Here is a 26,388-nt window from a genome sequence, read left to right as displayed (position 1 = left end):
TTTTTATATTAATTTTTAATAAAAATTTAAATGGATTGTAATTTTTGAAAGAAATATCAGATATGTGCTTTTTGTAGAATCCACACAAATTTTAAAATGCTTCTTTCAAAATATACTTACAGTGTTTTTGAAACTCAAAATTAATTTGACCAAAAGTGTTTTTATACATTGCCATAAATCCTTTTCCTTATTAAAAAAAAAAAATAATCCTTTATTTGTTTTTATTTTTAACAAAGAAAATAATAGGAAAATTGGTGGCTATTAAGCACCTAGGTTTCAATTTTTTTTTTTAACAAAGAAAATAATGCGATCAATTTGCACATTATTAGGTTTATGTTTAGTGAACTGTTACTTTATTTATTTATTTATTTTTTGTCAAATGATAAATTTTGTTAGATTAGTCACTAACAAGGTTCGAACCTACACCATCATATAAGGGCTCAACTCATTTTTACTACTATGATAAAGGGCCACTTGCGTTTAGTGAACTATTAACTGTTGACGTAATAATACTAAACTTATTCCAATAACTATTATCGTACAAAAGAGAATAAATTAAGGTTATATTCAAGATGGATTATGATTTTCACACTCTCGCTTTTTTTTTTTTGGATAAGTAATTATTGTTTAAAAAAATATTGATAGTGATTTTCACACTCCTATTCACATTTTATTAGCTTATATCTCGTGATTCTACATTGATTTATTCAATTAGGTCTAAATATAAAAAGAAGAGTGAAAATCACAAAAAAAATGTGAAATTTGTTGAATATCAAAATGTTGAGTTGCAATGTGAAAACTGGGAGCCCTATGATCGATTTTGAAAGTGACCCCAAACGTAATGATGCAAAATGTACTTGACCCTAAATCCATTATTATCAGTCTTTAATTGCCTATTTATCTTTAGTTTCCAGATTATCAACCCAAATTCTCATTTTTCTTTACTCAAATCTAGAACTTGCCAAGCCAAACCTACGAAAGAAGACACTTGTCACAACCCGTCCCGGAATTTTAATTCCGAGAACGTGAAGTTATGAAAATGCCCTTAAACGGGACTAAGGGGCGTAAAATATGTTGTAACTTGATGATTTAGGGATTGGGTAGGATCCCACATCCCTCAAATCTCTCCCCCATTTCTGCATCTTGTCTCTCTCTCTCTCTCCTCCCTCACAAATCTCTCATTCACTCTCTGTTCTCTCTCTCTCCTTCGAACTCACACTGACCACTCACAAAACCACCCTAAAACTATACCAACGAAGGATCTAAGACCACCATCGTACTCCTGAGGACCACACGAACACGATGGTACCAATTTCAGGTGAGTTTCACTTCGGAAAACATGGATTTCAATTTTACTGTGCGTGTGCACTGTTCATGCACACGTAAAGCTTGATGTTTTTGAGATTTTGAAGCTTGTAGGAAGCTTGGTGAGGTCCTAAGGAAGCTCGGAGTGCTTCGTTTGAAGGATTTGGACGTCGGGATAGCTTGGTTCAAAGTTGGCCTGAGCTTTCGAGGCTTTTTCCGGCGAATCCACGCCGAGTTAGGGGTCGAGGCAGGTATGGATGTGTTCGTCTCGTCAATACCTTCATTTTGATATAAAGTACGTCGAAAATGGTTAAGAAATGAAGAAGTTATGACACTTTGAAGTTTACCCAGAAATTCCGGCAAAACACCCACCTCCGGCGAAACCAGTCCGGCGACGCGAGGAAGAAGACGCGCGCGTGGGCAGCGCGTAGACTGGGCGCGTGAGGGCGCGTGGGACCTCCAAATTGAGTTCTGAAAATTGTCACGCGTTCGTGACGTCGTGTAGATCACCGTGGTATATTCACACACCCAAATTGAGCAACGTATGAGAAAGTTATGGACGAATGTTTGGTGTATGCGCGTTAAATAACGTCGATTTGGTTACTTTTTGTATAGGTGAAAAATTATACAGAAGAAGAATGTAACCAATCTAGGGGAGGCTCAGGGACCTACGAGACGTCGATGTGATCTGTGAGTGGGCAGTTATTTTTCAGTATATATATATATACGTATGCTTGACGTATTTACCATAAAACGTATTTTAAAAGAAATACGAATTAAATATCCTGTCATATATGCATCATATTTTAATATGTGCATTACCATAATTATGCATACTGTTGCATGGTGCTGAGGAGGCCCAGGTAAGCTACATTTAATATACGTATGAAATACATTTAATATACATATGAAATACGTTTGGAATACGATTGAAATACTATGGAAATACAAATGAATTATGATTGTGATATGATTGAAATATGATTGAGATATTATGCTGATAACGATCATGAGATATGATTGAGATATGAAGAATTATATGATAGAGATGTGATAGAGAGCTCATAACCTGCACCCTCCGTGTGAGTGCTCCCGCCCTGAGCAGGGCCCAGCCTTCACGTGATGTTCACCTCACCGCACCTTATGCTCAGCTTGGATCCAAGCTAGGTGCCCAGCCTGTCGTACAGACCACATTAGGTGGTTCCGACTCGTAGGTGACCCGCGATTATTCGCCCAGCTTCACGTGATCGTAGCACTAAAGCGTATTTATACGTCACACCCAGCCTTGTCGTACAGACCACTTTAGGTGGTTCTGACATCGTGGTCAGGTTCAGTTGTTTAGTTATTGAGATTGAGATTTGAGCTTTAGATTCAGCCGTACAGGTCACTTTAGGTGACTCCCGGCTGCCAGTAACATGTTATTGATATGGTTTATACCTGAGCACTTGCATATCATTATGAGGCTTTGATTGGCATACCTGTGAGTGTAATTGGCATACCTGTGAGTATGATTGGCATACCTGTGAGTGTGATTGTCATACCCTTGAGCTTGATTGACATATCTATACATACGTATATATGTTTATTTTCCAGAAAAGTATATAGGTTTTACGGAGAGGGGTTACAAAGTTTTGAGAAGTGTTTGGATTTGGAAAAGAATTGTTTTACTGACCCACTCAATTTTGGTTTTGCGCCCCTCCAGATTCAAGTATATGCAAAGGTGTGGTGACTACGAGGAAATTCAACGGTGTTCTGACAGAATGGACCAAATGAGGACTCACCTTCGGGTGGTTCATCTTAGAAGTTGTATATTTTAAAGCTTCCGAACTGTGTAAATGGTTACGTCACTCCCACGTGACGGCCAGCATGCCCTCTTTCGGGATGGGGTGTGTCACACTCGTTAGAACTCATTGATATCTTTGAAAAAAAAAAGTTACATTTAGTCAAGCAGAAACATAACCATTTCCCTTTGGGATGCAAGAAGTTACACCACATTCTCAATTCCTTCGTAATTAGTTCTTTTGTTATTGTCAATTCTAACCTTCTTCTTTAGGTCGATGGAAATATCTTCAACAGAGTCACTGAGGATGTCATTATCATCGACATATATCAAAGCAAATTTTGATTTTAGGAACAACCTTAGACCATCTCCAACCCTTGGGGATAAAGCTTAAAAATTTAAGGCAGAATATTTTAAGCCATAATCCAGAAACTGATTTTCTTCTCCAATCCTTAAAATTTTAGCCCGAGATTATTAAATAATAATAGGTATTTAAATTCTGATAAGTAATTAAAAATCAAACAAATACATAGGTATTTATAAAGTTTTAGGTTACTTCTGGTTTAATAATTTTCTTAAATTATTTTAGACGTTAGATTTAATTTTGGGCTATCAAATCTTTGTTTTACCATTAGATTTACTCTCATTTAATTATAGCCGTTAGATTATAAGTAAAAAATTAAAATGTTTGAAACACGATAGTTTGGTGGGTCCAGAATAATTTAAACCAGGTTAAATCTTGAGAGGAATCTAGCCATAGATATATTTTTCTCCCATGACTTATTTTAGCCTAGTGGTTGGGAATGGAACCTAATTTATTCTATATTTAATTAGGATTTATAAAGTTTTATAAAAGTGAAATTCGGATGTATTCGAAATAAATTTTAATAGAGCCCACAAAGTTTAATAGGGTGTATTCAATCAAGATTTGACAAATCATACCTCTTCCGAATTGATCCCTATGAGATTTTCAAGAAATTTACACAAAATTCACATAGAATTTATGAAAGTCTATTAAAACTTCATCAAAATTCATCATAATCAAGATTTAACATCGGAATGCCAAATGAAAACTCTAACAACGCCTCATTCAACTAATTGATAGTTGATACCAATACTAATGTTCCAATCTGATCCAGCCTACCAAATAGGTCTTTAGTTCACTTTCTCAATTCCTTCAAAATTCCTAATGTCACTGTCACTCTTGATTGTAATCCCTTTCTTTTGGCCGGTGGACTTGTCTTCCGCGGAGACATTCAGGATACCATTGGCATCAATATTGAAACAAACTTCAAATGAAGGAACACCTTGCGGAGCTGGAGGAATACCATCAAGGGTAAATCTACCCAAAAAGTTATTGTTTTTAGCTATGCTGCTTTCACCCTCATAAACAGGAAAGCCCACCGTAACTTGATTGTCATAAGCGGTAGTTACACTTGTTTTCTTCATGACTGGAATTCTAGAATTTCTTGGGATCACAACGTTCATGTATAACTTGGAACCATCCCATTCTTCACACTCAATTCCAAGTGATAAAGGGGTGACATCCAAGAGAGTGAAGTCTTGAAGCTTCCCATTTCCATTCCCACTCAAGACTGCAGCTTGAACAGCAGCACCATACGCAATTGCCTCATCCGGATTGATACTCTTGCACAACTGCTTCCCCTTGAACACATCCTGCAATAGTTGCTGCACTTTGGGAATTCTAGAAGATCCACCGGCAAGAACAATATCATGGACACTGCTTACTTCCATATTGGCATCCTTCAAACACTTCTCGACTGGCTCCAGACACTTGTTAAAGAAATCCATATTCAGTTGCTCAAATTTGGCACGGGTAATAGTTGTATAGAAATCAGTTCCCTCATACAAACAGTCGATTTCAATGTCAGTGGCTGAAGTAAACGAAAGCCTCCTCTTTGCTTTCTCACATGCGTCTCTTAACCTCCTTAGTGCTTTAGAGTTTCCACTCACGTCCACATTATGCTTCTTCTTGAATTGCTCAACACAAAAGTCCACCATTTTGTTATCGAAGTCTTCTCCTCCAAGGTGAGTGTCTCCAGCCGTGGCTTTCACTTCAAACACACCATCACCTATGGTAAGTAGTGAAACATCTAAAGTACCACCACCTAAATCAAATATCATCACATTTCTCTTGCTATACCAACCGGCCTTCCTGTTAATGCCGTAAGCAATTGCCGCAGCAGTTGGTTCGTTGATGATACGCATCACATTTAGGCCTGCAGTGTTGCCAGCATTTTTTGTAGCCTGACGCTGTGAATCATTGAAGTAAGCAGGGACAGTGACAACTGCATTCTTCACAGTGGAGTTGAGGTAGGCCTCAGCAATCTCCCGCATTTTCGATAGAACCATGGCTGAAATTTCTTCGGCAGCAAAATGTTTCTCTTGTCCCTCGTGGGTAACCACAATCAAGGGCTTGCCGCCTGGACCTTCAGTGACTTTAAATGGCCAGAGCTTCAAATCACTTTGAACAGTGGCATCACTGAATCTCCTACCAATTAACCTCTTTGCATCTGCAAATAAATGATTAATTTAAAAAAAAAAAAAAATCCTAGAAAGAAAGAACAATTTCTATGTTGGTCAGTAAGATGAGTTATTCGAATATTTAATGAATAACTCATCTTAACGACAAAATACACTGCAGCGATAGTTATAATTCAACTTCATAATGTTCATATATACTTACTGCTTTTTATTGTATTATAAAAAATAAAAAAAATTCTATTATTAGCATGACCATAAGAAATAAGCATATAAGCATTTTACATGAACCTGTCCGAAATTAATTACTGTTAAATTAATAGCAGATAAACGAGGAGCTAACCAAAAATGGAGTTGGTGGGGTTCCTGATGATTTGGTTGATGGCTGAATCACCAACAAATCGCTCAGTCTCAGTGAAGGCAACACAAGATGGAGTGGTCCTGTTACCCTGATCATTCACTATGATTTCCACACGGTCGTGCTCCCACACTGCGACACACGAGTACGTTGTCCCCAGATCAATCCCGATTGCGTGGCCTTCTTTTCCTGCCATTCTCTGCACGGGAACACGATAAAGAAGAAGAGCAGAGAAGAAAAATTATTTCAGTGAGAGCAATAGGGAGGGACTAGAGAGAGTGAGTCAGGCTAGTTTATTGGGGAAGAGAGAGTTCAGAGTGGTGTCTTTTATAATTTAGATCTACCTTGGGAACGAAGAATCATTTATCTTTTGCTTAGATCTAACTTGGGAATGAAGAATCATTTATCTTTTGCTTTTCAAAAGTTTTGTGAAAAAAAAAACCAAACGTTGGAACGCAGTAAGTCTCCAAAATTTATTTTCTGTTGCCTGTTCTATGCCAAATTATGCAGCAACCAATGCACAAACGATAACGATTACCCAAAAAAAAAAAAAAAAAAGCATAAATGATAAGGACTACTTTATGTTGGAAATGTGTCCTAAAACCAATCATATGATGATACTTTACGGACATTTCAAACTAATGTAGTTTAAATGTAAAGGGCAAACATTATTGTTTGAGCCGTCTCATATAAATGTTATATGCTTAAACGATAAGTCCAAGGAATATGTGATTGGAAGAATGCGATCTAAAGAAGTTAGATTCATGAGACCATTCTTTCGTTGACACATCCTAAACGTTCCTGATCATAGGATTGTCAATTGGGCATTAACAGTCCATTAAGATCAGTACGTGCTATGTCTTCTCTCAGGGAGAGTGACTAGTCTCGAGTCATTGGTGTGTGTGACATCAAGACAAGTACATAGGTGCTCAATAGAGAATGAGTTCACTGAACACGATCAACGAAGAGTTCTCATATTCATGTCACATGAGAACTCATGGTTGGGATAATGCAAATTAGTCTTTTGACCTGAGGCATCACAGTTGTCTTGTGGTTAGGTCCTTAATCTTTGATTATGTCAAAGTCACTCCATCATGAGGGTGTCCATGACATCGTTGGGGTTAAGCCACTTAGCCATGGAGGCAAGTGAATGCGCAACAAGGGATCTCTAACCTTCAAACTGTTTGAGGGAGAATACTCTATGATATGATTTTGAATCTTTGGCCAAAGTATGAATGAGATTTAGGAATGTGTTCCAAATCACATTCAAGGTAATCATATAAGCACAAGACTCACATTGGATAGTAGACATGAATAAACTATCAAACCAAACAATGTGGTCAAGAGTATTGTATTAGAGAAAGACCGTATTGTATTTGTAATCCTAAAACTGAATAGGTTCTCCACCTCTTCTGATTAGCTTGGGTAACCATGACATGCTGATAGGCGTCAACCATGGTTTGTGGAAGCCCTAAAAGTGTATTATCACTAACGGGAGAATTGAAAGTAAGTTTCAATTCACAATCGATTAGAAAGAGTTTTAATCGCCCACTGCCTCGCTAAAAGGAACCTAATGGATCGTTCACCGAGTAAGGTAGAGTTTGAAGAAACAACGGAGATGAGTAAGAATAATTAAATGGTTTAATTATTTATCTAAGGTTAGGATTAATTAATATGTTAATTAATCAAACGAATAAGTTCGTTAAAGACCTCGGGTTAGTTTTGGGCCGCAAGGCCCAATGGGATTTGAATGTCAAGCCTATTAACTCAAGTTGTATGACAACTTGAATAAACAAAGGGCTTGAAAGCCCAATAAACCCTATAGGCTTGCCATGTTAGAAGAATATGGCTTTTGGTCCATTAGGTCACTTATTTGAAGGGACTATATAAAGGACTTTATAGCCTAAAATTTACATATGGTAATTTTTGGGGAAAGGATGAGAACACAAACTCTCCTTTCTCTCTAAAATTTAGGCCACCTTGGAGGGATCATCTAGCAATCAAACTCCTCCAAGGTCACTCATTTCTTCTTCATTATGCCTTGGTGATGAATAATTAGAGGTTCTCAATTTTGGGAACTTTGGAGAAACCTTTTCATCCATCCAAATCCATGGATCTAAGATGCAAGGAATGAAGGCCCTCTCTTTGGGTGATTAGCCTTTGCTTATGCAAAGAGGAATCTACAAAGGTATTGATTTCTCAACTCACTTTGTTTTGAGTTGAGTCTTGGTTCACCTATCTACTAGGCTTTGAATTTCATGGGTAAATGTTTTGTTTTAAGTGCATACAAGCATGATTCCGCCTTTAATTGTTAATTGCATGCTATTGATGTTGCTTAAATGAACATGTTTTTCACAAATCTTCCTTCACTTTATACATTTACCTTTACTACCATTTAACTTTACCTTCTTTTTTATTTTTTTCTGAGAGAACTTTACAACTTAGTTGCACATATTGAAAGTGGAACTGGACTTGCAGATAGAAATCTAGCACAAATCTCAGTAGCTAAGTAAAGTACTCCGAGAGAATTCTTCTGTGTCGATGACTTTTTAAGGCAGATTTGGAAAATTGGGAGAATTCTTCTTCATTCTCCTGACATTCTCAGCATTCTCAACGCTAAAACTCAAAGAACAACCGATAGTTTTGGTTAATTGTTTGTTAAAGGTTCATCTGTGCCAAGGCGCGAAACCGAGAAAACAAAAAGAAGAAATTTCTACGGTTAAACTTATCAATTGCAACTCCTTTAATTACACAACCCAAATCAAATTAAGCTACTGGCCGTCTCACTTTCTAAAATTCAATAAAATTGCAGCATCAACAGAGTTAAAAATAAATAAATAATACTTGCAGGGGGCATGTATGGTTAAGAGCTTTTACTCATGCACCCAATATTCTCCCTTCCCACACTAAGAAAATGAGTTTTATATAGAAAATTATTAGTTGTACATACTTCACCACAAGCCAGATATATATGTCTTCGGAATATCATGGCACTAAATGAAAGGGAAAAGATAATGAAGAACAAATAGGTTTTTTTCCAATTTATTTATTACAAGCGATACTATTACTCTAAACTATATCAGAAATGCCTTCGGAATTTGATAGCTTGCATTTAGAAAATAGTGAGTTGAAAAGCAGCCATATCCACTAGGCAATCCACCACTTACAATGAAGAGCAAATAAAAGGAAGTTTTAAAAAGGAAAAAAAAATGTAAGGGGCTTATAATATCAAATTGAAGTCCAGCATGGTCCTAATGCCACACTGCAGGAAAGGACTAACTTGTCCCTTGACAAACCGAGTGGAGATAGGAATAGGAATCACATATTGTCTTCATCTAGGTCCCAAAACATGTTGGTTGTATAAATTTTTGTCTTTGAATATACAAAATCAATACACTTGTCAATACATGCTCATATACAAGTAAATCTGACATGTATTGATAGGATGCAGAGGTAGAACGATGTTGAGCCTGCACTGGCCATAGCCCCCCACAACTTTTCCAAACGCTTATATATTTGCTGTGATTTTGTATGTTTTACTTATAGATTCATGCTTTCGGCCGTCCCGTCTTTTAGATCCTGGTTCCGTCCCTGATAGGATGCATCTCTATTAGAGTGTAAATGTACTGGTTTTGTGCTTTGTTTGTTAGATGAAGGATTAGGTCATTGTTTCAAAAACCCTAATTATTAATTTTTTATTTTGGAAGATTAAAACCCTAATTGTTATAGGTATATAAATAAAGAGTAAACGTGTAAAAGCACGAATTCAGAACCATTTTATCAATATAAATTACACAGTAGGCACGCATAAGTAAAACAAATTCTGTTTCAGTCTGTAGCATGGCATAAGATTCTTTCTTATATTATTCTTTCAATTCCCTCACAAGTTGTGACATTGGTGAGAGTTATCCCCTTCTTCTGGCCAGTCAACATGTCCTCAGCAGATACGTTCAGAATCCCATTGGAATCAATATCAAAGACAATATTGAATTTAGGAACACCCCTCGGAGCTGGAGGAATGTCTTTGAGCCTAAAATCACCCAGAAAGTAATTATTCACTGTTGTTGTACTCTCGCCCTCATAAACCGCAAATCTAACAACTGCTTGGTTGTTGTGCCGAGTGGTAACAGTATAATTCCTCTTGACGGGCATTTTAGTGTTTCTTGGTATCACAACAGTCATGTCCCGTTCACGCCCAGTCTCCACCCCGAGCGATAGCAGCGTGACATCCAACAAAGTGAGGTCTTGAAGCTTTTCATTTCCCTTCCCATTCAGGACTGCAGCCTGAGCAGCAGCACCGTAAGCCACTGCCTCATCCGGATTAATGCTTTGGCAAAGCTCCTTACCCTTGAAGACATTTTGTAAGAGTTCTTGCACCTTAGGAATTCTCGAAGAGCCACCAACAAGAACAACATCGTGGATGCTGCTTACGTCCAATTTAGCATCCTCCAAACACTTGTTCACCGGCTTCATACACTTGATCAAAGAAATCCCTATTGAGTTCTTCAAATTTGGCCCGAGTAATAGTTTTATAAAAATCATTACCCTCATGCAAACAGTCAATTTCAATGTCGGTTGAAGACGTGAATGAAAGTCTCCACTTTGGTTTCTCACAACTATTTTTTAACCTCCTAAGTGCTTTGGAGTTTCCAGTCACGTCTAAGTTATCCTTCCCCTTGAATTGCTCCACACAGTAATTCACCATTCTGTTATCTAGGTCTTCACCTGCAAGGTGAGTATCCCCAGCAGTGGCTTTCACATCAAACACGCCGCAACTAATGGTAACTAGCGACACATCTAAAATACCGCCACCGAAATCAAACAGCATAACATTTCTCTTGCTGTACCAGCCAGCCTTCTTGTCAAGGCCATAAGCAATGGCTGCAGCAGTTGGTTCATTGATGACACGCAGCACCTTTAGGCCGGCACTGACAGCTGCATTTTTTGTAGCCTGACGCTGTGAGTCACTGAAGTAAGCAGGGAATGTGACGACCGCACTCTTAACAGTTGAGCCAAGGAAGGCCTCAGCAATCTCTCGCATCTTTCCCAAAACCATTGATGAGATTTCTTCAGCAGCAAACTGCCTCTCTTGGGCCTTGTGAGTGACCACAATCGTAGCTTATCATGAGGACCTTCAATGACCTTGAAAGGCCACAACTTAATATCATCCTGAACACATGCGTCACTAAATCTTCTACCAATTAATCGCTTTGCATCTAAAAATTGGTGCCACAATTAGAAAACAAATCTAACAAAGTAAAATAATTAAAAAGAACTTTGTGAACAAATTTGTATAGAATAACAATAATTTGAATCAGACAACTGATTTCCAAGCATCAATCTTAAAAAGAACTTTGTGAACAAATTTGGTGCAACATTAATACTATCACTGTAGTCCGACTATGATTTCTCAAGCATCAATCTTAAGCTTCCCATTAAGATCACCATAACAAAATTAAGACAAACCTTTTAGCCTCTTTTATTAGAACAATGCAATATGTGTCATTAACGATTGAGAAAAGCTGATTTCCAATTTGGAAAAGAAGTGGGAAGAACCTTACCAAAGATGGAGTTGGAAGGGTTTCTGATGAGCTGGTTAAATGCAGCATCACCAACCAGTACTATTTCGGCATCAGTGAAGGCAACGTGATTGGAGTTGTCCTGTAACCCTGATCGTTCACTATAATTTCTACATCATGATACTGCCACACGGCCACACACGAGTAGGTTGACCCCAGGTCGATCCCGATTGCATGACCTGCGGCATTGTCTTTTCCCGCCATTCGAAGCTGAGAAACTGGAAGAAGAATAGTACTAAAGAAGAGAATTGAATGGTAAGAAAGAAAGAAGATCAAGAGAACATTTGTGCTTGAAAGTAGAAGTATTGTGGGGAACATAGGACACTTTTGGTTCATTATTCTTTTTCTTTTGGACACTTTTTGGTTCATGATTCTTTTTCTTTTGGACACTTTTGGTTCATTAAGTTGTAATCTTCTTCATTAAGTTCCAATTAAAAAAACAATTAATGTACAGCAAGCATAAAGGAGAAAAACTGTTACAGAGAGAGTAATAGGGAGACTGACTTTGGCTAGTCCAGCGGTACAAGAAAAAGAGAAAAGAAAATGCCCAACATACAAAGGAGACCAATAGTATTAAACAGAAAGAAAAAAAAATGCAAATTAGATGCACATATTGACATCCGTACGGACTGAAAGATGGCTAGTTAGATAGGTGGGATTCTACTTTTGGAAATGGAATAGCACATTAAAATCTGGCACACATCTTGGTAGTCACTCCTCCGAAAAATTTTTCTCCCTCGATGACTTCTTCCAGGAGCCATTCGGCCAGAGAGTGAGCTTGAATCAAAGTCTGCAGAAGACTCAGTCACATACCATAGACACGTATAAGCATGATCATTTGTATTTACTAGTGTGTGTTACACAAAGAACAGATTTATAAGTAAAAACCAGGAGGATGCATGATCATAAGAAATAACGCATTAACAGAGATGCTCAGCACCAGTGAGCATACGGAGTTAATATTCTGTTAATAATTATGTTTTGCAATCGTCTTTACTATCCAATTGCCATGTACAATGTAACAACCCGTCCTGTGATTTACAGAACAAAAAGGGTATTTTTGTATTTTCACCAACTTTGGAGATATTTTCCTTTTAAAAATGATTTTTAGGGTGCCCAAGGGGCCCACCCCTGATTTGTTTGTCCCCGGTCCCCTGTCCTATCTCTCATCCTCACTATTCTCTCCCCGAGTTCTCTTTTTCCCTCACTCCTCACAACTCTCTCTCTCTTCTCTATCTCAGTTCTCTCCTCCTCGCAAGTCTCTTCTCTCCCTTCTTTCATGGCTAGCACCGAGATGGTGCTTTGGAGACGACCATCAGATGCCACCATCACCTGTGGGATGTTCCTTATCACTCTTAGACTCTCCCGCTTCAATCTCTCAACTCTGCAACTGCATCACCGCGGCTGAGCTGCCTTGTTCGACACCAGTTATCGATTCCTCGACGTGAGTGTAAGGTTCTAGACCTTTGAATTAATCCTTCCCTCGTCATTAGTTGTTGACTAAACTTTTGTACACATTTTAGATGTCAAACCACGAAGAAACCACCTCGGAGACATTTCCCCAGTTTCCAGCAAGCACAGCCACTTTCGAGGCAATTTCCCGTCAAACCATGACGAGTTAGCAGGCGTGCAAGGTATCAATCTCTTCGTCTCACTAAGTACTACAACTTTCCTTTTTGTTTCACCTAATTTCGTTGAGTATTGAAGAAGTTATATTCATTTGAATCTTAGCCAGCTTCCGGTGACGTTCAAGGCTTTCGAGGCGTTTTCCAGCCAAACAAAGTTATGGACGTTCAACATTTGTCTAAATTCCAGCCAAATTCCGGCCTTCTTCTCCGGCGTGAAACCCAACCCAAGAAACCTCCCAGGCCTTCGGGCCTTCCTGCCAAGCCCAAAATCCTGGGCAGCCCAACCCAACCCTTTTATTTCCTTTTATTTTGTTAATTTAAAGGCCTTTGGGCCGTTCCTTTTAAGGCATTCGGCCCGTTAACCCTAAACCCATTTATTTAAACCCTAAAACCCATTAGGTCTAAACCCTTTAGGCCTAACCCGGCCCAACCCAAAACCCTTGACCTGGATCCGTTGACTTTGACTTTGATCGTTGCCTTTTTGAGTTTTCGTGCAGGACCCCTCCTAGGTTAACTTCGACGTCCTGAACTTGTTTTTGAAGTCCGTTTTCCCAAATTCAATCATTTGAATAGAGTTTGACTAAAGATACCATTTATGTGCTTAGGGGCAATTAACTATGGTGTTTCCATCTTCGCTAATTGCGTGGCTCTTCGGCTGCAAAGTACTGTGAGTGGACCCCTTCTAAAAATGCATGTTTTGATAGTAGAAATGCATACATGGAAAGTATGATTTGATGACTATGTTTTATGAAACGTTTTATGAGATAACATGCTTACTGAGGCTCGTTTGAATTATTACTATTTTTCCTATAACCCGTGTTCTTATAGAATATCCGATGGATGAAGATATGATATTTAGAACATGTTTAGAACACTTCTTTATAGTATAGATGATGGATGACTTTATACTATGAAGTTGTTTTTCAATATATGTATGTTCACTGGTTTTGTACTTACCTAGTGGTCTTTTCCACTACGGGATGTAGGGATAGATTTCGGTCCGTCCCGGGCAACAGTTTGGTGTTTGCATAGGGCTTGGAGTGTGTTTCCTCTGGCTATTTAGCATAGGGACGGAGAGTCGGCATGGGGCTTGGGGGTTATCGGACATTCACTAGTGATTATTATATATACAAGTTATGATTTGACACATTGCAAGGCATGCTAGGTTTCGGAAAACCTATGTTTATCATGATATATATGTGTTTTCATAAAACCTGAGGGTTAGTACGTTGATAACTGTTTTATTATATATATATATCAACTTGGTCCACTCATGTTTGTTTTGCGCTCCCTTCAGGACTTAGAATCAAGGCATACAATCCTTGCGTCCAAGCACTTCTGCATCGGCATCTTCGAGTCCTCTCGGTGCAGGACCCACTCCTTTGTTTCATTCAATTTTATATTATTTTTTTTAGTGTTCTAGTTAGTTGTATGCTCTGAACGCGTTCCTTAAATACATATTCATTATTCTTTTATATTTATAAGCCTTATCTACCCCTTGTTTTCAACATTTACACTCAATAAATGACTTTCGTCACCTTGGATGTCGGCCAGCACGTGTCTATCCTGGTATTTTGGGAGTATCGAGATTAGGACGTGTCATACAAACCATACAATGATAAAGCAAAGTTTTTAAGTAGGGAACATCCTCAAATAAATTATGTTTCCCCTTGAATCCAATGTGCTATTCATGTCTGCGTGAGCCATAATTCAAGTAAAGGCCAGTCTTATTAAAAGCCTAGTAAAAGCTTAGATTGAAGTCAATATTAGGACTAAAGCAAACCCAGTGAGATAGGAAATATGGTTAATACAATATATTTTGGTCTATAGCATGCGAGAAAATAATGTTTCCTGCATCAATCAAACTGACTTTTAAATCAATGTCTCAATTCCTTCACAAGTTCTTCTGTCACAGTTGAATGTGAGCCCCTTCTTTTGGCCGGTGGACATGTCCTCAGCAGAAACATGCAGGATGCTATTTTCATCAATATCAAAGCAAACTTCAAATTTAGGAACACCCCTCGGAGCTGGAGGAATGTCATTGAGTGTAAATTCGCCTAAATAGTTATTATCTCTTGCCATTCTACTCTCACCCTCATATATAGGAAACCTAGCATTCCGTTGGTTGTAATAGCAAGTAGTACAACTTTCGATTATTTTTGACCGGTGTTCTAGTGTTTCTTGGAATCACAACTGCCATGATATGTTCTCGACGAGCCTGCACCCCAAGTGAGAAGTCCCCAAGCTTGGGAATCTAACTGTCCCCAAGCTTTCCAGTTAGATTCCCACCACTCAAGACAGTAGCTTGAACAGCGGCACCATAGGCCACTGCCTCATCCGGATTGATGCCCTTGCAAAGCTCCTTTCCCTTGAAAACCTCCTGCAAAAGCTGCTGCACCTTGGGAATTCTAGAAGAGCCACCAGCAAGAACAACATCATGGACGCTGCTTATGTCCATGGTAGCATCTTCCAGACACTTCTTCACAGGCTCCATGCACTTGCTGAAGAAATCCATGTTGAGTTGCTCCAATTTAGCACCGGGTAATAGTTAAACAAAAATCAACACCCTGATGCAAACAGTCAATGTCAATGTCAGTCTCGGACATAAATGAAAGCCTCCTCTTTGCCTTCTCACATGCATTTTTAACCTCCTAAGAGCCTTTAAGTTTCCACCAACGTCCACGTTATACTTCCTCTTGAATTGCTCAGCACAGGGGTTGACCATTCTGTTAGCCAAATCTTCACCTCCAAGATGAGTGTCCCCAGCGGTAGCCTTCACTTCAAAGACACTGTCAGCTATGGTAAGTAACGAAACATCCAAGGTTCCCCGCCCACCCCCGCCCCCCCCAAAAAAAAAATCAAATATCATCACATTTCTCTTGCTATACCAACCGGCCTTCGTGTCAAGCCCATAGGCAATGGCTGCACACTACAAGAAACATGAGCACTGCACACAATAAATTATCTGTGCCCTTTGAGGCCAATAAGCACCAAAAATTGTGCTCATAGACGAATGGCAACAATGCAGCTACTAACTTTGCGTCTGTGCCCTCTATGGGCGTCACCATTTGTCAAAGGGCACAATATGTTCTTTGCTGCCCAAAAGGCTCAGCACAAATAAGGGTTTTTTGTGCCTTTTTCTGACACCATGTTAGATGACTTTTTCGTTAGCACAAGTTTGTTATTGTGCCCAATAGAATAAATATATATAAAAAAATATATTCAAACAGTAATACCATCAATAAGAAATTATTCATACATATAATGAAAATAATTCGTAATACATTTTTTATTCCATAAAAAACTATTAACTAAATCTAAGAACCTAACAAATACCATTACTCTCGAGTTCCTCGCATGCCAGACAACCCTCAACCACCGCAAACAACCTTCAGCCCCTGCTCCAGCCTCTGAAAATGAACATGAGTGAGAAATCTATCGAGCAGTAAAAGCAGCGATGCTGATGCATTGCTACTTTCTTTTCAAAGACTATGTAGCAAAGTTTCGACAGAAACGCCAACCAAAATACATAAATATTTTTCAATCATTGCCTAAATACACATACCATAAACTTTAACGATTTCTTATATAAGAGAGTAGCTAAATAGCAAGTTGTTACACTAGTCCTAATTATAATAGTACAAAGATATACTCTTCGCAGCATAATGCAACAACCAGCCAAATTGAAGAAAAGAGCAAAGAATAAGTAAAAAAACAAATAACCAGGCAAGCACAAGCTAATAAATAAGTTTTTTGAAATCTAACCTGCTTATAATCAAGTAGCTTTCAGCTTTGATAATGTCTTTCGTGCTTCCACTCGGTAGGGAACTATACAACAATATGAAAAATCATTATAATTTATCAATTTATTATAAGTCCGAAGAGAGGAAAGGTAACTTATCAATTCTAATACACAAAAAAAAAAATGTAGTTACTCTCCAATGGAATAACCAGACAAAAGGAATCACCAACGGGAAATAATAATGCACTTAGTGTAGCATATACAGAAAGAACAAACTTTTATAATCCAATACAACAGAGGAGAAAACATATACCCTTAAAAGAATAAAATTTACTGGAAGGCGAAAACCTAACCTGTTCTGGGATGGAAAAATCTGAATCTCAGCGTAGTCGGGATGGAAAAATCTGAATCTCAGCGTAGTCCCAAGGTGCACTGGCATCAATTTCCCCTCCATTTTCAATGCGCTTAAAACTGCACCCAAGCAGAGCAACCTGTATGGGAAAAGAGGGAAACAAAGTTTAGGTAAAAAAAATTCAGCATTTGAAAATGCAGATTTACAAAAATTCAGCACTTAAACAAACTAAAAGCCTGCGAATTCAGTGTAGTAGATACACATACATACATACATCTGTACGTACATATACATACATACATCTGTACGTACATATACATATAAATTCAAAGATAAAGAAAAAACAGATAGTTTACAAGAGAAAAGAAAATGAAGGGATAAAGAATAAAAGATATATCTGTACCATCTGTGGGAGGACTCATATTTGCTTTAGGGGCCTTTCCACCACCTGCTTAAAGATGATTCTTATTTAACAACTCCACCATCCAAAACAATGAACAATGGAAGCAGAAGATTAATAGGGGAAACTACAAGTGCTCCACATAAAAAATACATTTTCAAGCAAGATAAAAAACAAACAAAACTTCTAAGATTTTCCATAAAGCAGTTCACACAACCAACAAGAGGGGAAACTACCACATATTTCCAGTGATGTTCAAGGACCAAAAAACTTTCAAACATTAAAAAATTAAAAATGCATTACTAGGTTGTTCAGTCCCATAAGACTTTGCACAAGGTTACATGGCTAGTTGCTCAATGATCAGATTCGTTATAGATAAATATTACCATCTTCATTTTGATTCCAGTATTCAAGCAGAGACTAGATAAGTTTCCTATCCTTTTAAGTTATGTAACAGACCAAAGAAATTGACCAACTGGAATTACTGCTATTGAGAGCGACCATGGCAAAAACCTGTTGAAACCGACTGACATAACCCTTTGCTTGATGTTAGTGAATAAAAGACCCATCGGCTAACAGACTACAATATTCATTACATACACATTCATTACGTAGTGAAATAGATACAGATTCATAATATAGTCATCAAAACAAACATAGTCGAATTCAAAACCATTCCCACAATCAGTCGAAAATGACACCAAAAAATAGAGTTAATTAAAATCAATACCTAGAAGTTCCAGATCTGCCATGGAGTAAGGCTATCTCAGCATCTTTCAGAACCTGCAAATTCAAAATGTCTTAATCAAGTATATAAAAAGAAAAATCAGGTAAGTAAATACAATAGCTCTGAAGGTTAATATCATAATCCCCTGTTTGTTGTAGAAGCCCTTTGCAAGGTTTGTGCTTTCTTGTGCTTCTTTGGATTAGGACGTATGGAAGTTCTTGTCGGGGAAATTTTAGATGGAAGCTAGTTGGAAATTAACAGCATCATATCAAGCAAATTGATTAGAGCATACAAAAGCTAGCTGGAAATAAAATTAACTATAAAGGGAAGATTAGGAGAAAAATCGGAAGAGACTCGAACAAATAAACCATTTGCCACTTCCAGTACCATAGCAATTTGACAACATATCAAAGTACAACCAATGCCAGTTCATTTGCTTTCTAAGACTAGATTGTAAGTTCATTAATACATTATACATACTACTACCAGTACCAATTCATGCTTTATTTCCTAAACTAAATTACTTTACCAGTTCAACTTCCTTAAAGAATCATTGCCTACTGTACAAATACGAAAACCCACTCGTTGTACAATCAACCTGAATTGTACAAATGCGTTCATAGTGACAAGTCACAATTATGAACAATCAACCTGAATTGTACAATCAACGAGAAATATGAACAAATTTGAGCAAAATGGAATAACAGCCTTCCAATTAATTATTGTGCCATGAAATAGCTGAATAACAGCTTTCCAAAGCCAAATATACCATTGGTTAATACATTAATTAGTACATATACAACTCAATACTTGTTAATTCATAAAAACAGCCAATCACCTTCCAGTATAAACCTATTCGAAGTGACAGCAGGTCATTTCCCATTCGAAGCAAAAATGGGTATGTTTGAATCTGAATCAGATCAAATCCCCTTTTGATTACCCAAAAGAGAAAAACGCTCAGTTCCCTTGTGTTTCAAACGAACCCTAACCCTAACCCTAACCCTAAAATTAATCACAAATTATTAACTAAATTAACCAATACAAGTTCTAAATTGTTACCATTTTACCTGGAACGAAGTGGAGAGGAAAGAATCCCATTATACAGGCATTGAACTGAAGGGGAACTCGGGATGAGATGAGAGTTGAGGCCGACTGATTTGTAGATTCTGTGTGAAGGAGATGGATTTGCAGAGTTTGAGGATTTGTGAACTCGACTGAAGACTTGAGTTGAGACCCACCGATTCGCAGTGTGTGTGAAATTTGAAGGGGAAAGATTTGCAAATTCTGTTTCTGCGTGAGATGTGAACTCCGACTTGAGAATTGAGATGAGAGGCGAGGGAGACACAGAGAGGGAAACAGAAAAATTTGGCAAAAATAGAGAGAGAGAGAGAGAGGGAGAGAGCCTAGGGTTGAAGAGAGGCTCGGAATGGGAGCGCCAGAGAGAGAGGAGAGGCGGAGGAATTGAGGAGAGGCTGGGTTGAAAGGGGAAACAGAGAGGCGGAATGAAGGAATAAGGATAGAGAGGCGTGAAGATTGAGGAAAATGGTTTCTTATTTTGTTTAAAACATTATTTTAAACAAAGGGCACAAAAAATCTACTTTTACTTTAAATATATTAAATTATAGGACACAATTATATTTATGGTGTCATTGCAAATTAATAAAAAAAATTCCATTGCTGACATTAACGGCACCAAAGTCATGGTTATGTGCCCAATAATGTGTTTGTGTCCACTTTTCTTGACATTGCGCACAAGTCATGGTGGCCATTACCAAATGAGCACTGTTCCACCTTATTGGTGTTTAAACAAACACAAACACCTCATTCGTGTCCCTAATTTTGTGCCCAAAGGCCATTTTTCTTGTAGTGGCAGCAGTCGGCTCATTAATGATGCGAATCACATTTAGGCCAGCAGTAGCACCTGCCTTTTTCGTAGCCTGTCGCTGTGAGTCGTTAAAGAAAGCAGGGACTGTGATAACTAAATTTTTCACAGCAAGGTAGGCCTCAGCAATCTCCCGCATTTTCACAAGAATCATAGATGAGATTTCTTCAGCAGAAAATTGTTTCTCTACACCCTTGTATGTGACGACAATCATTGGCTTGTCAGAAGGACCTCCAATGACCTTAAAAGGCCAATGCTTTATATTGTTTTGAACACATTCATCTGTGAACCTCCTACCGATTATCCTTTTCGTGTCTGCAAATTGAGATAGAATTAGAAACACAACCCAACAACCAAAACTAACAAAGAAATAGGTCATATGATTGAAATAGAGGCATATTGTTAAACAAACGGTGTCGTAACAATCCCAAATTCTTTTCACTTTACTGTAAATGTACTACACCTTTTTAATTATCATCAAAATCATAATCTAAATTATAACTTATCATCAACACCCCACATTTTTTAACTTCAAATACTATTATAAATATTCAGAGAAAAAGAAAAACTAATTTGAGAAATAAATTAATGGGAAAATGGTATATATGTAGATGGATACATACAGGAAGAGATGAATATACTGAAGATGGTGTTGGTTGGGTTTTTGATGACCTGGTTGAATGCACCATCGCCAATCAATCGCTCAGTATTTGTGAAAGCAACATAAGATGGTGTGGTCCTGTTGCCCTGATCGCTCACTATGATTTCCACATGATCATACTGCCAGACCGCCACACACGAGTAGGTTGTCCCCAGGTCGTTCCCGATTGCATGACCTGCAGCTTCGTCTTTTCCCGCCATTCTAAGCTGAGAAACTGGAAGAAGAATAGTACTAAGAAGAGAACTGAATGGTAGCAGAATAAGAAGATGAAGAGAATATATGTGATTGAAAGTAGAAAATATTAGGTATGCTATTCATACCATGTTTTTTACCACATTTTCATACTATCTTAGGTGGTATTTGATATGAACAGCCACATCATTTGAATTAATCAGATTTTAAATTTAGTTTATTATTTAATAAACTAATAATTAAAAAAAACTAGTTAATTAAATGATAATTATAGTATACGAGGAGTCTTTCTTATTCCTTGACTTGGGTTTTGCAAATTTTTCAAATGATGTGATTGTCCACATCAGATGTTAACTAACGTGGTATAAAAATATGGTATAAAAATATAGTATGAATAACATTACTCTTATAAGGAACATAGAGCGGTCTGAAAGGTTATTCATTTTCTTTTGGACACTTTTTGGAATAATAGTATTTTTCTTTTGGACACTTTTGGTTCCAAAATTAAAGAAGCAACAGTAAGTTGTAACCTTCTTCATTAAGTTCCAAATCTAATAAGACTAGATAATTAAAAAAAAAAGTGATTTGGATTTAGTTAAGTAATCTTCTTCATTCAATTGCCAAACGGAAAAATTAATCTATTTCGTCGATTTGTTTGAGCTTTTACAATGTGCTTGATCGAGCTCAACGAATTATGTTCTTATGCACACATACAGCAGATTGGATGCCTGAACAAACTTAATTTTCAAAAGTAGATACAAAATAAAGTCATATAAAACATAATTTATAAAATTGACATTTTGTTTTATAAAGATTTGGATTTGATTATCGGCAGTTGCTAAATCTTCTCACAGTAGTATCATCGATCCTACAGAACAGTAACATAACCATTTCTGTTGTCTTGCAACAAACATCATGGAGTCTGACTTCCAACGTACTAAAGAAGAAAAAGAATCCCAATCTTGTAATGACTCAAGAAATTTCATGAAACCGAGCAAACATAACACATCAGTTGTTTATCTATGTCAAATTTTTCATTAAACCCGTCTCGCGCACTGAGCTGTAGCAAGATCACAGAACTCAACACATGATTTCTTTCAGAACAAAAACAACCAGCATATCAAAACGATGTTATGATGCATGACAAGCAAGATAAGCCCAAAGCAACACAACCAGGGTTAGCGCGTTGGAGGCTCCGGCTCACCTGGCCTAAACAAAACCATCCGAACTCGCTGCTAATCATGTAGAGTATCAAATTGATTTCATAATTATGGAGCTAAAAATAATCAAGAAAATTACAAAGGTGACATGTGGATTTTTGGATAAAAAGGACAAAATTACCCTTGAGGCATACTCAAATTTCCACGCGCAAGCAACAAACAATAACGGCTTAATCAAGGTCAAAGGTGATCAAAATGGTATTTATTCAAAATCCTATCATCAATCCTCATCAAATTCTCCCCACAAGTTAACTCCTAATTATTCTTTTCAAATTGGAATTAATTAGCAAATTAATTGATTAATTAGCAAATTAATTGATTAATTGCCAATTACATTCCAATTACCACCATAAGTGGCCGGTCCCTATTTCTCCAAATAGGGCTGTCCACATCCCTATAAATAGCCCCATATCTCCACTAAAATCCTTGGTTCATTTTCTCCCAAAAATTCTCAAACACATTTTCTTTTAAATTCTAACTTTGGCATCGGAGATTCTTCGGCCAAAGCCCCCCTATTCATCGTGGGTCCGTGAAGCTTTTGGCCTTAATCTTAGGTATTATCATTTTGTAGATGCATTTTCGTCTAAGAAGAAGACGGCGAAAATTTGCATCCACAATAATGTATGCCGCAAATTATCATTTCTTACCTCATCTTGTCAATCCTAAAGTTCTTCTGTCACTGTTGATTGTAATCCCTTTCTTTTGGTCAAATGGTGTTCCGAAAGGGGTGGTTTGGTGGTGGAGAACATTGGAGTTTGTTGGTGGGACATTTGCTCGGGAAGTGGAAGTGAGCCTTCAGGCGTGAGACGTGAAAAAGTTGGGTTCTACCATAAAACCACTTGATAATATGAAAAGTAACCAAACTTTTTACAAGCATATGCAAGGTCTATCTTCCTAACAATGTATGATTCATTCTCGACAAGACATGATGTAGCCTCGGTCCATCCAATAGTCCGCCCATGGGAGAACAACTCCAATTTGGTCAGTGAAATGGTGAAAATTCATAACACTATTTGCAGCTGTATTTATGTGGAAAAGGATCCCCTCCGGATCCTCTTTGTGGGGATCTAGGAGATCAATCAATCATGCATGTTCATTGCACATCGTGTAGTCAATTTTCGTTAGGTACTATTTATATTTAATTTTAAATTGTAAATTTAAAATGATTTCTAATCGCACGATGTATGATAAACGGACATAATTTATTGATCCCTGGATCCCCATAAAGAGGATCTAGAGAGGATCCGGAGATGATCCTTTTATGTTATGTAATCGTTTGCATTGCATGTTTTCTTATGTAACAAGTTTCCGTAAAGATATCAAAAGGGCCCAAAGATTCGCATAAGGATATCAAATGGGCCCAAAGTTCACTAGTTCATGTATGTTTCTCCTGAGTACCAACTCCATGTTTTCTGCGGAAGCTTTGTCCAACATCTATATTCCAATAAAGATAAACAACTCCTCCAAAAATTAAAACGTAAAGCTGATTTTATAATATATGTCCTAATTCAGTTCTAGGACTAGGCTTCTTAATTAGTTCACCGCCTCAATTCCTTCTGAGCTCCTTATGTCTTTATCACTCATGATTGTAATCCCTTTCCTCTGGCCGGTAGACTTATCCTCAGCAGAGACATTTAGAATACCGTTGGCATCAATACTGAACCAAATATCGAATTTAGCAGCGCCCTTTGGAGCTGGAGGAATACCCTCGAGCCTAAATTGACCCAGAAAATTATTATTTTTGGTGTTTGTACTCTCACCCTCGTAAATGGGGAAATTGACGGACACTTGATTGTCATAGCGAGTAACTGTAGTTGTGTTCCTCTTGATGGGAATCCTGCTGTTTCTTGGAATCACCACATTCATGAATGTCTCACAATAGTCTTCCATTGTCTCAACCCCAAGTGACAGAGGCATGACATCCAAGAGAGTGAAGTCTTGAAGCTTCTCATTTCCATTCCCACTCAAGACTGCAGCTTGAACAGCGGCACCATACGCAATTGCCTCATCGGGATTGATACTCTTGCACAACTGCTTCCCCTTGAACACATCCTGCAATAGTTGCTGCACTTTGGGAATTCTAGAAGATCCACCGGCAAGAACAACATCATGGACACTGCTTACTTCCATATTGGCATCCTTCAAACACTTCTCGACTGGCTCCAGACACTTGTTAAAGAAATCTATATTCAGTTGCTCAAATTTGGCACGAGTAATAGTTGTATAGAAATCAGTTCCCTCATACAAACAGTCGATTTCAATGTCAGTGGCTGAAGTAAACGAAAGCCTCCTCTTTGCTTTCTCACATGCGTTTCTTAACCTCCTTAGTGCTTTAGAGTTTCCACTCACGTCCAAATTATGCTTCTTCTTGAATTGCTCAACACAAAAGTCCACCATTTTGTTATCGAAGTCTTCTCCTCCAAGGTGAGTGTCTCCAGCCGTGGCTTTCACTTCAAACACACCATCACCTATGGTAAGTAGTGAAACATCTAAAGTACCACCACCTAAATCAAATATCATCACATTTCTCTTGCTATACCAACCAGCCTTCCTGTCAATGCCGTAAGCAATTGCCGCAGCAGTTGGTTCGTTGATGATACGCATCACATTTAGGCCTGCAGTGTTGCCAGCATTTTTTGTAGCCTGACGCTGTGAATCATTGAAGTAAGCAGGGACAGTGACAACTGCATTCTTCACAGTGGAGTTGAGGTAGGCCTCAGCAATCTCCCGCATTTTCGATAGAACCATGGCTGAAATTTCTTCGGCAGCAAAATGTTTCTCTTGTCCCTCGTGGGTAACCACAATCAAGGGCTTGCCGCCAGGACCTTCAGTAACTTTAAAAGGCCAGAGCTTCAAATCACTTTGAACAGTGGCATCACTGAATCTCCTACCAATTAACCTCTTTGCATCTGCAAATAAATGATTAATTTAAAAAAAAAAAATTCCAAGAAAGAAAGAACAATTTCTATGTTGGTCAGTAAGATGAGTTATTCGAATATTTAATGAATAACTCACCTTAACGACAAATACACTGCAGCGATGGTTATAATTCAACTTCATAATGTTCATACTTACTGCTTTTTATTGTATTAAAAAAAAAAAATTCTATTATTAGCATGACCATAAGAAATAAGCATATAAGCATTTTACATGAACCTGTCCGAAATTAATTACTGTTAAATTAATAGCAATAAACGAGGAGCTAACCAAAAATGGAGTTGGTGGGGTTCCTGATGATTTGGTTGATGGCTGAATCACCAACAAATCGCTCAGTCTCAGTGAAGGCAACACAAGATGGAGTGGTCCTGTTACCCTGATCATTCACTATGATTTCCACACGGTCGTGCTCCCACACTGCGACACACGAGTACGTTGTCCCCAGATCAATCCCGATTGCGTGGCCTTCTTTTCCTGCCATTCTCTGCACGGGAACACGATAAAGAAGAAGAGCAGAGAAGAAAAATGTTTTCAGTGAGAGTAATAGGGAGGGACTAGAGAGAGTGAGTCAGGCTAGTTTATTGGGGAAGCGAAAGAGTTCAGAGTGGTGTCTTTCTTATGTTAGATCTAACTTGGGAGCGAAGAATCATTTATCTTTTGCTTTTCCAAAGTTTTGTGCAAAAAACGTTGGAATGCAATAAGTCTCCAAAATTTATTTTCTGTTTCCTGTTTTATGACAAATTACGCAGCAACCAAGTACAAACGATAACGATTAGTCGATTACCGAAAAACAAAAGCATAAATGATAAGGACTACTTTAGACCTTTACCTTTACTACCTTTTAACTTTACCTCTTTTTTTTTTTTTTTCCTGAGAGAACTTTACATCTTAGTTGTGCACAAGCTTCTAAAAGACACTAGTCCGGCGACGAGTTGGGGTCTCGCGCCTAGGCAGATTTAACTAAATTCATTATATTTCATGTAAATAAGTGTATGTTTATACTTAAAATATATATAATTTTATCATAAATTACAAAATAGAATGACACATATATTATGAAGTATTGGAACATAATGAAAACATGAGGAACAAGCATATAATGTGTGCTCAGTTAAGTATTTGA

General features: G+C 37.8%; 2 protein-coding genes, 2 long non-coding RNA genes and 2 pseudogenes across 4 annotated transcripts; 1 reads left to right on the top strand and 5 right to left on the bottom strand.

Moving 5' to 3' along the window:
• The first annotated feature begins 1,041 nt into the window (after positions 1-1,041).
• Positions 1,042-1,716, top strand: LOC125480170. Its single transcript, XR_007260582.1, has 3 exons — positions 1,042-1,318; positions 1,413-1,556; positions 1,657-1,716. It is a non-coding gene; the product is annotated as an uncharacterized LOC125480170 (long non-coding RNA).
• A 2,296-nt stretch (positions 1,717-4,012) lies between these two features.
• LOC103935290 (heat shock cognate 70 kDa protein-like) lies at positions 4,013-6,499 on the bottom strand. The gene is made up of 2 exons (XM_048590664.1): positions 5,931-6,499; positions 4,013-5,619 (listed from the first exon to the last, which is right to left on the bottom strand). The coding sequence occupies exons 1-2, from the start codon at positions 6,139-6,141 to the stop codon at positions 4,241-4,243; spliced, it is 1,590 nt and encodes a 529-aa protein (XP_048446621.1). The 5' UTR covers positions 6,142-6,499; the 3' UTR covers positions 4,013-4,240.
• A 3,199-nt stretch (positions 6,500-9,698) lies between these two features.
• On the bottom strand, positions 9,699-13,913 carry LOC103935297 (annotated as a pseudogene).
• Positions 13,914-15,024: 1,111 nt separating this feature from the next.
• Positions 15,025-21,156, bottom strand: LOC103935306 (annotated as a pseudogene).
• Positions 16,452-17,284, bottom strand: LOC108866246. Its single transcript, XR_001952071.2, has 3 exons — positions 17,248-17,284; positions 16,918-16,980; positions 16,452-16,562 (listed from the first exon to the last, which is right to left on the bottom strand). It is a non-coding gene; the product is annotated as an uncharacterized LOC108866246 (long non-coding RNA).
• Positions 21,157-23,736: 2,580 nt separating the features above from the next.
• Positions 23,737-26,016, bottom strand: LOC103935315 (heat shock cognate 70 kDa protein). The gene is made up of 2 exons (XM_009345080.3): positions 25,536-26,016; positions 23,737-25,237 (listed from the first exon to the last, which is right to left on the bottom strand). The coding sequence occupies exons 1-2, from the start codon at positions 25,744-25,746 to the stop codon at positions 23,862-23,864; spliced, it is 1,587 nt and encodes a 528-aa protein (XP_009343355.1). The 5' UTR covers positions 25,747-26,016; the 3' UTR covers positions 23,737-23,861.
• Positions 26,017-26,388: the final 372 nt, after the last annotated feature.

The sequence above is a fragment of a genome, unplaced genomic scaffold (assembly GCF_019419815.1).
Source record: "Pyrus x bretschneideri cultivar Hongxiangsu unplaced genomic scaffold, Pyrus_bretschneideri_v1 Contig32, whole genome shotgun sequence".
Lineage (NCBI taxonomy): Eukaryota > Viridiplantae > Streptophyta > Magnoliopsida > Rosales > Rosaceae > Pyrus > Pyrus x bretschneideri.
This window is presented reverse-complemented; position numbering and strand designations above follow the sequence as displayed.